General features: G+C 42.4%; 1 protein-coding gene across 1 annotated transcript in view; it reads left to right on the top strand.

Annotated features, from left to right (window-relative positions):
• Window positions 1-17,268, top strand: part of col5a2a (collagen, type V, alpha 2a) — a 71,128-nt gene that overhangs the window by 50,263 nt on the left and 3,597 nt on the right. Inside the window, exons 7-50 of the mRNA XM_055870366.1 lie at window positions 243-320; window positions 535-579; window positions 673-726; window positions 1,077-1,130; window positions 1,251-1,304; window positions 1,401-1,454; window positions 1,566-1,619; window positions 1,953-1,997; window positions 4,012-4,065; window positions 4,765-4,809; window positions 4,892-4,945; window positions 5,167-5,265; window positions 5,350-5,394; window positions 5,533-5,631; window positions 7,532-7,585; window positions 7,791-7,898; window positions 8,149-8,202; window positions 8,307-8,405; window positions 8,485-8,538; window positions 8,829-8,927; window positions 9,032-9,085; window positions 9,191-9,244; window positions 9,425-9,478; window positions 9,636-9,689; window positions 9,835-9,879; window positions 9,990-10,088; window positions 10,191-10,298; window positions 10,564-10,617; window positions 11,230-11,283; window positions 11,370-11,423; window positions 11,538-11,591; window positions 12,050-12,157; window positions 12,253-12,306; window positions 12,454-12,507; window positions 12,710-12,871; window positions 13,227-13,334; window positions 13,456-13,563; window positions 14,957-15,010; window positions 15,302-15,409; window positions 15,659-15,712; window positions 16,018-16,125; window positions 16,361-16,414; window positions 16,513-16,620; window positions 16,790-17,090. Coding sequence (XP_055726341.1) covers window positions 243-320; window positions 535-579; window positions 673-726; window positions 1,077-1,130; window positions 1,251-1,304; window positions 1,401-1,454; window positions 1,566-1,619; window positions 1,953-1,997; window positions 4,012-4,065; window positions 4,765-4,809; window positions 4,892-4,945; window positions 5,167-5,265; window positions 5,350-5,394; window positions 5,533-5,631; window positions 7,532-7,585; window positions 7,791-7,898; window positions 8,149-8,202; window positions 8,307-8,405; window positions 8,485-8,538; window positions 8,829-8,927; window positions 9,032-9,085; window positions 9,191-9,244; window positions 9,425-9,478; window positions 9,636-9,689; window positions 9,835-9,879; window positions 9,990-10,088; window positions 10,191-10,298; window positions 10,564-10,617; window positions 11,230-11,283; window positions 11,370-11,423; window positions 11,538-11,591; window positions 12,050-12,157; window positions 12,253-12,306; window positions 12,454-12,507; window positions 12,710-12,871; window positions 13,227-13,334; window positions 13,456-13,563; window positions 14,957-15,010; window positions 15,302-15,409; window positions 15,659-15,712; window positions 16,018-16,125; window positions 16,361-16,414; window positions 16,513-16,620; window positions 16,790-17,090 — 3,367 coding nt within the window. The remainder of the gene's footprint in view (window positions 1-242; window positions 321-534; window positions 580-672; window positions 727-1,076; window positions 1,131-1,250; window positions 1,305-1,400; window positions 1,455-1,565; window positions 1,620-1,952; window positions 1,998-4,011; window positions 4,066-4,764; window positions 4,810-4,891; window positions 4,946-5,166; window positions 5,266-5,349; window positions 5,395-5,532; window positions 5,632-7,531; window positions 7,586-7,790; window positions 7,899-8,148; window positions 8,203-8,306; window positions 8,406-8,484; window positions 8,539-8,828; window positions 8,928-9,031; window positions 9,086-9,190; window positions 9,245-9,424; window positions 9,479-9,635; window positions 9,690-9,834; window positions 9,880-9,989; window positions 10,089-10,190; window positions 10,299-10,563; window positions 10,618-11,229; window positions 11,284-11,369; window positions 11,424-11,537; window positions 11,592-12,049; window positions 12,158-12,252; window positions 12,307-12,453; window positions 12,508-12,709; window positions 12,872-13,226; window positions 13,335-13,455; window positions 13,564-14,956; window positions 15,011-15,301; window positions 15,410-15,658; window positions 15,713-16,017; window positions 16,126-16,360; window positions 16,415-16,512; window positions 16,621-16,789; window positions 17,091-17,268) is intronic.

Genomic DNA, 17,268 nt, shown 5'->3' with positions numbered 1-17,268 from the left:
AGTTGATACCAGGCGTGAAGTAGAGGAGTGGAGTGGGGGGAGGTGATAATGGGATCGGGGGGGGGGGGGGCATGAACGTACCTAACCATAAAACATTAGCAGATTGATTATCACCTATTGAGAAGCATTGTATGGGGACAGGGCAGCCCCCCTGACTGTTAGCTGTCCCATTGAGATGCTGAGTGTTCCCTGAGTTGCAGATTGCATTTCTAATACTCTAAATCACGGTTCTGTTTCTCCAGGGACTGGGAGCTCAGATGGCTGGAGGCTTTGGGGATGAGAAATCTGCCGGCCAAACGGCCATGGTGCAAGGAACTAGTGTAAGAAGGGCGCAGTGACACTATCTTGGGTCACTTAAGTCTCTTGTGCCATATTTCTTTGCTATGGCTTGGATAATTAAACTTTTGTGATGTAGCAAATGTTTTTATCTTAATGATGTTAATGTATGTTTGAAACAACTATTTGTTGAGTCTGTGGGGCCATACTTTTTTACCAATAATGATTGTGAGTGCATTGATGTCATCTGTGTTTTAGGGGGAGGCAGGAGCAAGAGGACCTCCTGGGCCAAATGGAAACCCTGTAAGTTAAAAGCAACCCATGATGAAATCATTTCAAACAACTATATTTGGAGTTAGCCGTTCACCAACCTCTCTCTCTCACTCTCTCTCTCAGGGCCATGCTGGACCGCAAGGACCCCATGGGGAAGTCGGTGATCCAGGTCACATGGTAGGACATTCTCCTTGTCATGTTTCTAGTCAGGTGTTCCCTGTTTGTTGCAACAATTTTCAACAATGTGTCTATGACGATAACACCTTGAATCATGTTGGCACCACAGTAGTCACATTCATCTTCTTAAACAACACAAAACTGACAGACTGTAGAATGTCAGAAGGCATACATTGTTGTAGACACAATTTCTATGCAACTGTTTATGTTGACTATTTAATCTCCTGGTCACACTTTTCATAAAGCAGACAGGTATAATAAATGATGATGCAATTCTAATGCATTGTAGGACTTGTCATAAGCATGTATAACCCCTTTATACAAGGTCTTATAATTCTCTTCTGTTGTAGGGTACACCTGGACAAAGGGGACCTGAAGGGCCACCGGGAAAGCCGGGTGAAGACGTGAGTAAACACTCATCTCTGTTCAGCCGGAGTACTGACGCCCCCCTGCATATCAAAGACATGGTTTTAGTGGGCTAGTGGTAATGGCCATGTTACTTATTTATTATGATGTCATCCTAGGGAGAAGGAGGAAAATCAGGAAATTCGGGAGAGATGGGATTCCCTGGATCAGCGGTAAGTTATATATCAATGGAAGTGTTCAACTTGAAATGATGACTAAAATGACTGGAATACTGTATTGAAACTGTACTAAAATACCATGTATTTCAGGGAGCTCGAGGATTTCCAGGGACACCTGGGCCTCCTGGATTGAAAGGCCATAGAGTAAGTATGACCCCCCCCCCCCCCAAACAAACATTCAAAGAACCTCACTGTGAACTCATGTGTCACGCCATTATTGTCCACTAATGGAGAAATAACACTTTGTTGTTTCAGGGTCACGCAGGTCCAATGGGTCTAAGAGGTGAAACTGGAACTGTAGGATCTAAGGTACAGCATCTATATGATGTTATATCTATAACTCACTCACTATGTTTTTATGATTCATATTGACATCATAGTCATTTCCTGTCATGATATGACAGTGATAATCATATAGATAGTATATAGATGAGTCTATAATATACAAAAATCTGAGAGAAATAAGCTTTTTGTGCGTATGGACAATTTCAGGGATCTTTTATTTTAGCTCATGAAACATGGGACCAACACTTTACATGTTGTGTTTATATTTTTGTTCAGTAGATATTACGTATATGCATACTGTAAAGTTTTGAAAAGCATGTATTAATGAATGCAATGTTTTTGTAATTGATCTCTTAGGGTGCATTAGGTCCCACTGGTCCGATTGGCACACCTGGCCCTATGGTAAGTGGAAAATATTTCAAATGTACAGTATTGTGTACTAGCAACTTATGCAGTCACTGACAAAACGCACTGAACCTTATTGTGATGTTTTATTGATAAGGATCTATTGGTTCTTTGGAAGACTCCTCTCCGTCTGCACAGTTCACAAAAGATAAGATAGGTTAAAGCAAAATGGTGGATGCCTACCTAGTGTTAGCTTTGACCAGTCTAGATTCTTCATAGTGTAGTGAAGAAGAATGAAAGGAGACAAGCATTGGAAGGCACTATATGGATGCAGCCCATGATGAGGAGCCATGCCTGTACTGTACATAACCTTTGGATAGATTTCTTTCAGCTGTCTAAAATAAACAGTGCAATGTGCTTAACTAACTTAGGTATGCTTAAATTCATGAATTATTACAATTTTTATTTTATTCTAAAATGGATTCAATAGATTTTTTCCCTCATCAATCTACACACAATACCGCATAATGACAAAGCAAAAACAGTTGTTTTTTTTTACTTATGCAAATGTATTAAAAATGAACAAATGGAATAATACATTTACGTAAGTATTCCGACCCTTTACTCAGTACTTTGTTGAAGCACCTTTGGCAGCGATTACAGGCTCAAGTCTTCTTGAGTATGGCGCTACAAGCTTGGCACGCCTGTATTTGGGGAGTTTCTCCCATTCTTCTCTGCAGATCCTCTCATGCTCTGTCAGGTTGGATGGGGAGCGTTGCTGCACAACTATTTTCAGGTCTCTCCAGAGATGTTCGATCGGATTTAAGTCCAGGCTCTGGCTGGGCCACTCAAGGACATTCAGAGACTTGTCCCGAATCCACTCCTGCATTGTCTTGACTGTGTGCTTAGGATCGTTGTCCTGTTGGAAGGTGAACCTTCGCCCCAGTCTGAGGTCCTGAGCGCTCTGGGGCAGGTTTTCACCAAGGATCTCTCTGTACTTTGCTCCATTCATCTTTCCCTCTATCCTGAATGGTCCCTGCCGCTGAAAAACATCCCCACAGCATGATGCTGCCACCATCATGCTTCACCGTAGGGATGGTGCCAGGTTTCCTCCAGACGTGACGCTTGGCATTCAGACCAAAGAGTTCAATCATGGTTTCATCAGACCAGATAATCTTGTTTCTCGGGGTCTGAGAGCCTTTAGGTGCCTTTTGGCAAACTCCAACCGGGCTGTCATGTGCCTATTACTGAGGAGTGGCTTCTGTCTGGCCACTCTACCATAAAGGCCTGATTGGTGGAGTGCTGCAGAGAAGGTTGTCCTGGAAGGTTCTCCCATCGCCACAGAGGAACTCTGGAGCTCTTTCAGAGCAAACATTGGGTTCTTGGTCACCTCACTGACCAAGGCTCTTCTCCCCCGACTGCTCAGTTTGGCCGGGCGGCCAGCTCTAGCAAGAGTCTTGGTGGTTCCAAACTTCTTCCATTTATGAATGATGGAGGCCACTGTGTTCTTGGGGACCTTCAATGCTGGAGACATTTTTTGGTACCCTTCCCCAGATCTGTGCCTCGAGACAAGCCTGTCTCGGAGCTCTATGAACAATTCCTTCGACCTCATGGCCTGGTCAAGTTGTAGAAACAAAAACCTGTTTTTGCTTTGTCATTATGGGGAACTGGGTGTAGATTGATGAGAGAAAAAAATGTCATCAATTTTAGAATAAGGCTGTAACGTAAAAACAGTGGGAAAAGTAAAGTGGTCTGAATACTTTCAGAATGCACAGTATGTGTGTTTTTTTTCTTTGTATTGAAAACAGGGCTCTACTGCAAATGAGACATTGGTCTCAGTTGATCCCCCATATAAATAAAAGTATAATAATAACATGGGACTGTTTGTAGCATCTTTTGTTATTTGCAGGACTAGTCCTAGTGTATCAACTCTGCCAATTAACACCTATTTTCAACTTTTCCTTTTTCCTTACATTTATATGTTTATTGCTTAATGGTAATTTTGTCAATACATTCATATGTTTATTGCTCTGCCACACTAAAAGTAATCATGATTAAATGCTCCTTTTAGGGCCCTAGAGGCATGCTTGGGGAGAGAGGTCGCTTAGGCGCAAATGGAGTGCCGGTAAGAATGAGAACACTTAAAGTTGGGGGGTTAACACCATCTTGTTCGTGAGAGTTTCCTCTTTCGACAGTGGGCTCATTTCAGTTCATAGCCCAAACGGTTCAGACGCTACAGACAGAAGCTGGCACATCAGCATTACCGACTTTAGACGAGTCCCGTGGGGCTTGTGGGGTCGTAGAGCAAAATGAAGAACACCATCGTGTTTGTGAGAGTCTCATCTATAGAGTGGTCTGTTGGGACGCCACAGACGTTTTAGTGAGAAGACCGATTTTCGGGATGTCTCATGGTCTGACAAACACCACTTTAGCTCGACCACCTTCCAAAGCAGATGCAGAAGGCTGACATGGGTGGATGCGGTGGATCCTTGAGACGCAGCCCATGCAAAAAGTATCTCTAGCTTAAACTGTCGGATTTTGATGGACATTTTTTTTATTATGTTACTTAGATCTTAAGGTTAATATCATTCTCAATTGTATTGCTCATTTTTATATACAAGAGTATAAATGTAATGACTCCAAATAACAAGATATTGTTACATCCACTCACACCATTACAAGTCCTCAATTATTTTTTCAAATATATATTATGTATTTGACAAGTGCACACGATACACATTTCCGATGCATGTCTTTACAAGAATTGTAATTGTAGACTGTATTCTGTGTGAATCCAATAATTATTTTATTTTTTGGATTGTAGGGAATGAAAGGTCCTCCTGGGAACATTGGTAAATCTGGTCCGATGGTAAGTTGGCCTGCAGTTGCTACTAATATAATACAGCATTTGAGCTATTCATTAATTCAATTTTCTGGTATTATACTTGCAGGGTCCATTAGGTATCAATGGTCCCCCAGGTTATCCAGGAATTCCAGGAATGAAGGCAAGTACTGTAGACTATCAAGTAGAACATTAAGTATTCAATACATGTTCAAATCAATGTGATTTAAATAGTAACTTCCGAGGCTGTATATGTAGCAGTGTATGCAAAATGTTGTAAATGCAACCTAATAACATGCAGTATATAGCTAACTAATAAGGTAATGTAGGACTACTCTATGTACATAAAATGAACTAATGAGGATTTCTGTTTCTATTCTCCAGGGCCAACCTGGTGCCACAGGAGTGCGGGGGCCCGAGGGGCAACAAGGACAGAGGGGCGAGACAGGACACCAAGGCAGGGCAGGATCAACTGGCCAACAAGTAAGGGTCTTATTTATAACACCTACTCTCTTTGTTAAACATCATTGTGCTGTACTTTTAATATGATATATTTGCTATATTTAGGGTCCTTCAGGAACAGACGGGGGCCCAGGTACTAAGGGTCCAGTGGTACGTATATTATCATGAATCTAGTACCCCTAATTTAACATAATTGTATCATCAACATAATTGTATTATCACATAGCATAGATAGATTCATACGATCAAGATTGATGTCTATTGAGAGATATTCCTGTTGTTTTGTAGGGTACTATGGGTGTGCAGGGTCCCGGGGGTCACCTCGGCCCCCATGGTCCACCCGGACCTCAGGGAAGCACTGGACAGCCTGGGATCAAAGGTCAACTGGTAATGTGGCGTCCGTTTACTTTGTATAGAAGTAATTTTCTACTCATGGGAGGTCCATTCATTCATGTACCATATACAGTGGGGCAAAAAAGCATTTAGTCAGCCACCAATTGTGCAAGTTCTCCCTCTTAAATAGATGAGAGAGGCCTGTAATTTTTATCATAGGTACACTTCAACTATGACAGACAAAATGAGAGAAAAAAATCCAGAAAATCACATTGTAGGATTTTGAATTCATTTATTTGCAAATTAGGGTGGAAAATAAGTATTTGGTCAATAACAAAAGTTTATCTCAATACTTTGTTATATACCCTTTGTTGGCAACGACAGAGGTCAAACCTTTTCTGTAAGTCTTCACAAGGTTTTCACACACTGTTGCTGGCATTTTGGCCCATTCCTCCATGCAGATCTCCTCTAGAGCAGTGATGTTTTGGGGCTGTTGCTGGGCAACACAGACTTTCAACTCCAAAGATTTTCTATGGGGTTGAGATCTGGAGACTGGCTAGGTCACTCCAGGACCTTGAAATGCTTCTTACGAAGCCACTCCTTCGTTGCCCAGGCAGTATGTTTGGGATCATTGTCATGCTGAAAGACCCAGCCACGTTTCATCTTCAATGCCCTTGCTGATGGAAGGAGGTTTTCACTCAAAATCTCACGATTCATTCTTTCCTTTACACGGATCAGTCGTCCTGGTCCCATTGCAGAAAACAGCCCCAAAGCATGATGTTTCCACCCCCAACTGCTTCACAGTAGGTATGGTGTTCTTTGGATGCAACTCAGCATTCTTTGTCCTCCAAACACGACGAGTTGAGTTTTTACCAAAAAGTTATATTTTGGTTTCATCTGAAAATATGACATTCTCCAAATCTTCTTCTGGATCATCCAAATGCTCTCTAGCAAACTTCAGACGGGCCTGGACATGTACTGGCTTAAGCAGGGGGACACGTCTGGCACTGCAGGATTTGAGTCCCTGGCGGCGTAGTGTGTTACTGATGGTAGGCTTTGTTACTTTGGTCCCAGCTCTCTGCAGGTCATTCACTAGGTCCCCCCGTGTGGTTCTGGGATTTTTGCTCACCGTTCTTGTGATCATTTTGACCCCACGGGGTGAGATCTTGCGTGGAGCCCCAGATCGAGGGAGATTATCAGTGGTCTTGTATGTCTTCCATTTCCTAATAATTGCTCCCACAGTTGATTTCATCAAACCAAGCTGCTTACCTATTGCAGATTCAGTCTTCCCAGCCTGGTGCAGGTCTACAATTTTGTTTCTGGTGTCCTTTGACAGCTCTTTGGTCTTGGCCATAGTGGAGTTTGGAGTGTGACTGTTTGAGGTTGTGGACAGGTGTCTTTTATACTGATAACAAGTTCAAACAGGTGCCATTAATACAGGTAACGAGTGGAGGACAGAGGAGCCTCTTAAAGAAGAAGTTACAGGTCTGTGAGAGCCAGAAATCTTGCTTGTTTGTAGATGACCAAATACTTATTTTCAACCATAATTTGCAAATAAATTCATTAAAAATCCTACAATGTGGTTTTCTGGATTTTTTTTCTCATTTTGTCTGTCATAGTTGAAGTGTACCTATGATGAAAATTACAGGCCTCTCTCATCTTTTTAAGTGGGAGAACTTGCACAATTGGTGGCACACTAAATACTTTTTTGCCCCACTGTAGATGTATACATACACTGTCAATGTTATGACATGCATGCATGACTTTACCAAAGCACAGATAATATGGCCCAGATCACCTAACTAATGTACCATTACTGCAGAACAATTGTTTGACTGATTGACAAGATGGTAATGCTGATTTTCATTTTATGATACATTATTCATTATCTCAGGTGCAGAATAAAATGTTACTATAGTGATACAGTATATTTATGGCTCTCATTTTTCTTCAGGGAGATGTTGGTATAGCTGGGTACAAAGGAGAGGCCGGACCCAAAGGAGAACCTGTAAGCCTAAATAATATGTGACCATTCACAGAGAATATGTACAATATTTATGCTATTATGTACAGTACTTGTTATATTGTACAATACTTGGATGTCTAAATGCTCATTATTTCCCATTGAATGAAATTCAGACACTGTCATAAATGGAGCAAAGTGTATTGAGATGGTTAAACAAATGTTAAATATAGTTTGTTTTGATTCATAGGGTCCCCCTGGTTCCCAAGGAGTAATCGGGCCGCAGGGGGAGGAGGGAAAGAGAGGAACTCGGGGTGACTCTGGCTCACTAGGACCACTCGGTCCTGTTGGTGAGAGGGTGAGTCTACCGTTGGCCCCTATTACTGATCACTTCTAGATGATTAGGATTTAGGTCAGTGACTATAACTTAGGACTTCTCACGATGGATTTCAGTCGTCCATCTCAGATTTATCCCAGTTCATAATCCAATTGATTTAGCTGACATTGATATCCTCAACCCTGTGCAGAAAGTATATTGTGTCATAGATGTAATCTTGGTATATTGTATGTGTCTTCATTTCATATATGGATGGGCATTTGTATTGCAGGGGTCTCCTGGTAACAGAGGTTTCCCTGGTGCTGATGGATTACCTGGACCTAAGGTACAGACAGAGCTCTATTACAGCTACATTGGTGGTCGTTAGACTGGATTCTTAGGACAGGAGCCCCAGCCCGAACCTAATTCACTAATATGTTTCTCCTGAAGGGTGCTCAAGGAGATCGTGGACCTTCTGGCATATCTGGGCCTAAAGGTTCCGGAGGGGATCCCGGGCGCACTGGTGAACCTGGCCTCCCAGGCGCACGGGTAATGTGAAAATATCATGAATAGCTTTCCAAGATTGTTGTCTTTGTTTCTGAAGCTCATCATTTTGTCTGTTTTGCAGGGTCTGACTGGCACTCCAGGAGTCCAGGGAGCAGAGGGCAAACCAGGACCACTGGTAAGGTTGACAAAAGAGTGTCTACACACATCCAATTTAGGTCAGAGCTGAACAAAAAATAACAACTGTAGAGAAAAAGGTAATGCACTCAGTGATTGTCACCTCTCCAACAAGTGTTCTTAAATTAATGCTTTCAGTGATACACAAACAAGGTTTAGACCAACAGGCTATTTGTCAGGTGATCAATGACCGGAGAATACCTATTTTCGAGTTTGACCATTGGTATCAGTAGTCATAGCACTGAATGAAAGGCCAGAGGTAAGAGTTGTTTTCGTGCCCTCTGTCTGAAGGGTCCAGCAGGAGAAGATGGCCGCCCAGGACCAGCAGGTTCGATTGGAACCAGAGGTCCTGCAGGAACCATGGGAACACCTGGACCAAAGGGCTTTAACGTAAGGAACTTTAGAAGTTCTAACCTTCTCAACATGTCTTGCTTTCAAATTTCTCCTTTCTCCTCATGATTACTTGAATGACTTCTTGTCTTTTCAAATCATAGGGAGACCCAGGGAAGACAGGTGAACAAGGATCTCTGGGAGTGGCAGGACAAAGAGTGAGTACGGATGTCAATGAGCACTAAATTACCTCTGCCCTCATACATGTTTATGGGGAAAATTGTGTTCATGAGGACGTTTACTAATGATGACTTCCTTTCTAGGGTCCCCCTGGGAAAGATGGGGAAGTTGGCCCTGCCGGTCCCGCTGGCCCTCCGGTAAGTCAACTGTTTGTCTCTGATTGTCGTTATGACTCATATCTCGTACTGACATTTTGGTACAGCATTTTCCTAGCAGTCAATATTATGTAACGCCACTGCACATCTGATTTGTAAAGTATACTCTCTCATAACATACTCTTCATGTTCAACAAATGTTGATTCTCTCTTTGTCTGAAGGGCGTTGCAGGTGAAAGAGGAGAACAGGGACCACCTGGAGTGAATGGTTTCCAGGTAGGTCATTCTGGATTTTGTCATAGATGCATGGATGATGTTCCCTAGCAGCAGTTGCTCACTGAAAGTGGCAACAAAGATTGTAACTCATAAGGGATGATTGAATCAACTGGGCACGGTTGTCGTCATCTAAAGTGTATATGCTTTTGTGTATTAGGGATTACCTGGACCCCCAGGCCCTCCTGGAGAGTCAGGAAAACCAGGTGATCTGGTGAGTTTCATGAACACTTGCACTGTTTGAATTAGCTGAAGTTTATATCTAATGAGATAAATACTGTAGATCCTCTATTTCTTGGGATGCAATACTCATTTGTGACATCATGACGATGGAGTATTAATTTCTTTCTCTTGTTTAGGGTATCCCTGGAGAAGGAGGTGCTGTTGGCCAGATTGGACCAAGGGTACATTGATCATTTTACTAATATCAATATATATGGAATATATTGCACATATATACAATGTAGTATTGCAGTAGACACAGCATGACTGACAGACATTTTGTGTCTAACAGGGAGAGCGTGGAATCCCAGGGGAGAGAGGAGAACTCGGACCTCACGGTTTGGCTGGAGCCAAGGGAATCCCCGGAGCACCAGGACCCGATGGACCAAAGGTATTTGTTGTCCATGTATAGAGATATAGTAATATGGAGCCACTATGGAGGGTTATGTGTATTGGATAGGAATATGAACCCATTGCTTTTTTCTCTCCAAAGGGTAGTCCTGGTCCCACTGGTAGTCTTGGTGACCTAGGCCCTCCTGGTCTTCAGGGGATGCCTGGCGAGAGAGGGATATCTGGTTCTCCTGGGCCTAAAGGTGACAGAGTAAGTATTCACACACTACATCATCAGCTTCTCATCCTATCATATCCATGGGAGATTATGTATATTTATCTGTGTCTTTGTTTCCGTCTGCTGTATTTGTAAGATTGTTTTCTACCGTTTCTTTTGTGTGGAGCCCAAGAAGTAGCTATTGTTGAAATAACAAGTAGCTAATGGGGACTGAAGTAAACAATTGTGTATATATATGATAACACAATAAATAATATTAACTGTCAGATTTTCACATGTGACATTCTCCATCATTTAGGGGTCTGGTGGAGAGAAGGGATCAGAAGGTACACCTGGAAATGATGGCGCAAGAGTGAGTCAAATTTACACGTGACTTCTTTCACTTCAATGTAACACTAACGCACATTTTGTAATTTCTAATTTTGGCCTAAGACAAATAGTTTTGTGTCTTGATCATGTGAAGACAGAAAGCAGATTTGTCTCATTTGAAAAGTGCTTGCCCCAGGTTCTCACCAAGCTTATTCATACAGTTGGCAAGCCCTGCTGGCATGCAGTGATTGTGTCAGAACAGGAAAAGTTCTGACCTTAAGGGTTGTAAAAAAAAAGGACACTTTTTTATAAGGGATGAGTTGTTTTACATTACATTTACATTTAAGTCATTTAGCAGACGCTCTTATCCAGAGCGACTTACAAATTGGTGCATTCACCTTATGATATCCAGTGGAACAACCACTTTATAATAGTGCATCTAACTCTTTTAAGGGGGCGGGGTTAGAAGGATTACTTTATCCTATCCTAGGTGTTCCTTACTCCTTACCTTATTCCTAGGTATTTACAGGGGAGTGTTACAGTAAGAGTCAGCTTGGAAACATGTTGCTGCATATTCTGTCAGAGAAACAATTGTCTGTTCAAGTCAAAAATTGTATGAACGTATTTCCCCTAAAAATATGTTTTCTCACCTCAGGGTCTTCCTGGTCCTCTCGGCCCACCCGGACCCAATGGACCTAGCGGTGAAAAAGTAAAGACATAGTTTGCCAAAGCTAAAATTATTAGTTAGTTCATCTTTTGTTGTTACGGTAGAACTAAAGCTTGTTGTAATTGCAGGGAGAAGCTGGACCTAAAGGTCCTCCCGGGCCTCATGGATCAAGAGCTATGCCTGTGAGTGGACAACTGGACATTGAGTATTAAAGTATACAATGACACATTTACCTTGAAATGATCATATCAGGTATTATGGCATTGTAATGCTAGATTTATATTCTGTTCCACCAGGGACCCCGTGGTGAACCTGGTCCTATTGGTCCTGTTGGGTTTGGTGGACCACCCGTAAGTCATTATTTTCTGTAACCCATGCCTATGAGACGACAAACAGATTTTCTTTGAGTCATAGTGATCATAACAATTCATGTCATACAGATGTAGGATATTAATTTGATCCCCCTGTTGCAGGAGAACCTTCCTGCGATACATTTTCCCTTGTGAAAATTGTATCAACCCCTACAGAAATGTCCATGAATTATAATACACATAATTATTCACATTTCCTCTTGCTGCAGAATTATTTTCCTGCTGTAGAAAGTGGCTCAAATTAAGATCCTACATCTGTACTGCATATCATATCAGTGTATCATGTTGTAATAACTATAATAATAATTTGTACAATTTCTATAATGCTTTTCATAATCTCATATTCTTAGACCCCCTTTTGTGCTTTCTAGTAAGATAAGTAGTGAATTTGGGCTGTTTCCAGCTCTCATGCTTGTTGTGTTATTGTTCTTATACAGGGACCCGATGGTCAACCAGGAGTCAAGGGGGAGCCTGGAGAGCCTGGTCAGAAGGGTGATGCTGGTTCTCCAGGGCCTCAGGGCTTGGCTGGATCCCATGGACCTCCTGTGAGTTAACAAGCTACATTATCTTGTGCTACATTATCAGACAACAGACTAAACAGGAGGAACTATCTCATTCAGCAATCTTCATCTCTCCGTAGGGTATTGTCGGTGTGGCTGGACTGAAGGGTGGAAGAGGAACCCAGGGTGCACCTGTAAGTTCATGTTATGAATTATGACCAAAGCCTCTTGGGACTGTGACAGAATTGTGCCCAGGTATTGACACATGTGGTACAGATAGTATATAACCATGTAATGAATGAATAGTAACCATGTGGATCTTCTCATCTTTTTACTCTTAGGGCCCCACTGGTTTCCCTGGATCTGCAGGCAGGGTTGGACCACCAGGCTCAACTGTAAGTAGTCATCAAACCACTATTGGTTCTATTGGTTAATGTATCAATTTGGAAGTAGCCACCAGCTATCATTTCAATATGCCAATCACTATTGAATACAAAAATTATAACCACTGATCACCCGTTACTTACACACTTCATATTATTCTCAGAGATAAAGAATAACAACAACAGTAACAAAACAACATTCTCTTTGTAACAGGGTCCAGATGGAGAGGCCGGACCCCTTGGTTCCCCTGGGAAAGAGGGTCCTCCTGGCCTTCGTGGAGAGAATGGATCCCCTGGAAGACAAGGAGAAAGAGGCCCCCCAGGACCAGCCGGGGGCTCAGGAGACAAAGGAGACTCTGGGGAAGATGGACCCACGGTAAACTATTACGTTTTGCTGAATAACAATGTTTCTCATTCCGTTCCTGGGAGAATCCCAAGGGCTGCACATCACCAAGTCCTTGATAAGTTGGATCGGATGTGTTCTTGCCGGTTTAGAACATAAAAGTACAGCTCAGGAACTGTTTGTACAGAAACACATTGCTGTATAATTGTTTGTCCATTAAGTCAGGATATGAATTGAAATAAGAAAAACAAAACTCAACAAAAATATCAGGAATCATCCAATTCATGAACATAACTGAATTTGGAGTTTGAGTCTTGTTGAATTGGATTGACCATAACCCTGTTACATAGCAATATCTAGACAATATCAACTGGATTTGTTTCCACAGGGTCCTGATGGACCTCCAGGTCCAGCCGGAACAACAGGACAGAGAGGCATTGTGGGTCTTCCTGGTCAAAGGGGAGAGCGTGGAATGCTGGGACTTCCAGGACCAGCAGTATGTTCTGATTTCTACAATTTTTTTTGAATCCCACTAATGTGTCCGCAATCTGAGCTGCTTCCACATTGCATGTTACACAGTGCTCCTCATGATTCCATTGTCCCTGTGGTGTTTGTAGGGTCCTCCAGGAAAACAGGGGACTGCAGGACCTGGGGGAGACAAAGGCCCCACTGGCCCAATCGGTTCTCCCGGTGCCAACGGACCTCGTGGTGATCCTGGTCCCGATGTAAGTTTCCCCTTACGTTTTTTTTTCGCCAAAACTTTTCACTTCACTATTTGTCCTCTTGGTGCTAGCAGTAAGAGAGTTTATACCATGGCATTGTCGAATACTCGTTTCTGATTGGCTAAAAGGGAATTCTAGAGCGTGCATTATTTAAGCAATAAGGCACAAGGGGGTGTGGTATATGGCCAATATACCACGGCTAAGGGCTGTTCTTTCGCACGACACAACGCGGAGTATACCACTGTAACGGCTGTCCTCCTCCTCTTCATCCGAAGAGGAGGAGCAGGGATTGAACAAAGGCGCAGCGAAGCTTGAACACATATTTATTAAACAAGACGAAAAACGAACACGAACTACACTTGAAATGATACAAAATAACAAACGACGTAGACTGACCTAAACATGAGAACTTACATAGACACGAAGAACGCACGAATAGGAAACAGACTACATAAACCGAACAAACCGTATACAGTTCCGTATGGTGCAAACATAACACAAACACGGAAGACAATCACCCACAACGAACACTGTGACAACGCCTACCTAAATATGACTCTTAATTAGAGGAACGCCAAACACCTGCCTCTAATTAAGAGCCATACCAGGCAACCCAAAACCAACACAGAAACAGAAAACATAGAATGCCCACCCAACCTCACGTCCTGACCAACTAACACACATAACAACTAACATAAATAGGTCAGGAACGTGACAACCACAAACCCCCGAGGCCATATACCACAAACGCCTGAGGTGCGTTATTGCTTTTATAAACTGGTTACCAACGTAATTAGAGCAGTAAAAATAAATGTTTTGTCATACGCGTGGTATACAGTCTGATTTACCATAGCTGTCTGCCAATCAGCTTTCAGGGCTAGAACCACCCAGTTTATAATTCTCTATAACGCACGGTATATCTGCACGGTAGAATTCAATGGCTATAGTTCATTCTTACATTTTCTATTTGAGCTACTTTTGAAAGCAAAAGTCAAATTTAAAACATTATTGGCATTGTTGAATTCGATTTTCATAATAGCATGCAAGGACTGATGGTTTGGTTAGCTAAACTAGCAAGTCTGTTTGTTTGGTTACCAAGGCAACTACTGTAGAAATATATAGTACATTTGCTAGCTACTTTAGTGGATGTTCACATTTGTAAATGCAAATGAACATATTTCTAGTGGCAAATATGTTAAATTATAGCCATGGTATAAAAGGGATAATCAAAACAATGCAACTCCGTGGAAGGTTGTTCCAGTCCGCCAGCGCGCCATGGAACACACCTCCCACGTTGTTCATTATTTTCCATAGAACGCATAGCCCCTCTTTGATTATTCCTCACATATTTCGTACAGGTTATAGTATTTATTCACAATACGTTGTTTTCCTCCAGGGTCCTGCTGGATCTGATGGGCCGCCAGGCAAAGGTGGAGTCATTGGTCAAAGGGTAAGTGCAACAATGTGTCCAGAATGTCTCGTATTGTTTATGGTGCTTGACCAACCGTGTTGAAACAGCAAGACAAATGTCTTACAACCTTTTGTAGCATATACATCAGACGCTACAAACTGCTGGAGCTGAAGAAGAGCGACGTCACACTAACTGTGCCCCATTCCCCCAACTTTTCTGACCGTTTCCGCATGTGATGGCTGAGGGAATGGTTTCGTGTTTGTGTATATATGTCATATGCCTTTTTTGGTAATGTTCATTTAAAGGTTCTGATTTCGATGATTTCAACAGGGAGATAGAGGGGACCATGGTCCAGAGGGTCTGGTTGGGACCCCAGGACAACCAGGAACTCCAGGTCCAGTCGGTGCCACCGGTGGTTCTGGAAAGAGAGGAGACGCTGTACGTAATATGCCCTTTTCATTTATGTAAGGAATTTCCTTGTCAACACATGAGAATCCCAAGATTAGATAAGATGGAAAAAGAAAAGGGTCCTGACAATGTGTACATGTTCCTTATATACAGGCATAAGGCTGTCATTGTAAATAAGAATTTGTTCTTAACTGACTTGCCTCGTTAAATAAAGGTTAAATAAACATAAAATAATATATATATCTAGTTAACTCATGTTGGTATCCTATTCATACACAGGGTTCCAGAGGACCAAACGGTCCACCTGGTTCAGCAGGAAAGAGAGGGTTAACGGTAAGACCATCATACACATATACATGATCAATGGTTATCATTTAATTTTACTTTAATGCCTAAACCACCAATAAATGTTTTTTTATGGTCAAACATATTCGATGTCCAAATAGAAATGAGCAGTCACAGAAATGAAAACACAGCACGCTGTGGTTTTGACTACTAAAGCATTAGGCTTGACTCATGTGACAACTGCCCATTGCATATTTGTATGGTGACACGTAACCACAAACAGAAATGAGCTTTCTCGTTTTTCATTGGGCGTCCCATAAAATGTGATTGCATGGTGTCGTTCTAAACAACAGGGACCACAAGGACCAAGGGGTGATAAGGGTGACCTCGGAGTCCATGGAGAGAGAGGACAGAAAGGACACAGAGGTTTCACCGGTTTGCAGGGTCTACCTGGACCACCTGTATGTCAAATCAATACTTATCTTTAATTGAGTAGAACTTATATACACTGAGTGTACAAAACATTAAGGACACCTTGCTAATATCGAGTTGCACAATAGCATTCACCTGGATTCACCTGGTCAGTCTATGTCATGGAAAGAGCTGGTGTCCTTAATGTTTTTAACAATGAGTGTATGTGTACCCTTTAAAGTTGATATCAATCTCAGTATTCATAATTTACTCCTTTATTTTTAGGGTACAACAGGAGAGCAGGGAGCATCAGGAATCATCGGACCAAGCGGTCAAAGAGTAGGTATCATATCAGACTGTTAAATTATGGTCCATGTTGTCAACCATAATGTATTTATTTCATTATAATGGATCTTCATCATGGTATGATATAATAGGGACCCCCTGGACCAGTTGGACCCCCAGGAAAAGAAGGGTACATCGGACAACCTGGACCAATGGGACCTCCTGGAACCCGTGGAATTAGTGGCGAAATCGGACCTGAGGCATGTACATTTCCACTTCAAAACCGTTTCACCTACATGGACAACTGATATGGACATTTCCTGGGAAGTCAGCACAAACATCATTAACATTTGGCACACAATGTCAAAACACTTAATTTGTTCACACCTTGTAATTACTCTCTATTTACCATAACTCTTTGGTTTGCAGGGACCTCCCGGAGAGCCTGGTCCCAATGGTCCTCCCGGGCCTCCCGGACCCCCCACAGCTGCCATGGATGACCTATTTGGCGGCATGCATGACTATGATGCTGGACCCCCTCTTCCAGAGTTCAATGAGGATGAGGCTCTGCCCAACAGCAATGCCACTCAGCAGCTAGATCCAGGTGTTCAGGCCACTCTGAAGGCCCTCAGCAGCCAGATCGACAGCATGAAAAGTCCCGACGGCAGCAGGAAGCACCCGGCCAGGACCTGTGAGGACTTGAAGCAGTGCTACCCACTGAAGAAAAGTGGTGAGTTGTTGTTTCCATGAGGCGGGAAGTACATCAATGAGGTGTTTCTTTTGTAGTTTTTCAGTATTCAGACCATGTCTTATCATGCAGCCATTGCTTCATGTGATGTGGGGTGGTGTGTATTTTGGCAAAACTTCTACCCCTAAGGATGCCTAAATCACATTAGAAACATCTCTTT

Source organism: Salvelinus fontinalis, chromosome 19, assembly GCF_029448725.1.
Source record: "Salvelinus fontinalis isolate EN_2023a chromosome 19, ASM2944872v1, whole genome shotgun sequence".
NCBI classification, from domain to species: Eukaryota; Metazoa; Chordata; class Actinopteri; order Salmoniformes; family Salmonidae; genus Salvelinus; species Salvelinus fontinalis.
This window is presented reverse-complemented; position numbering and strand designations above follow the sequence as displayed.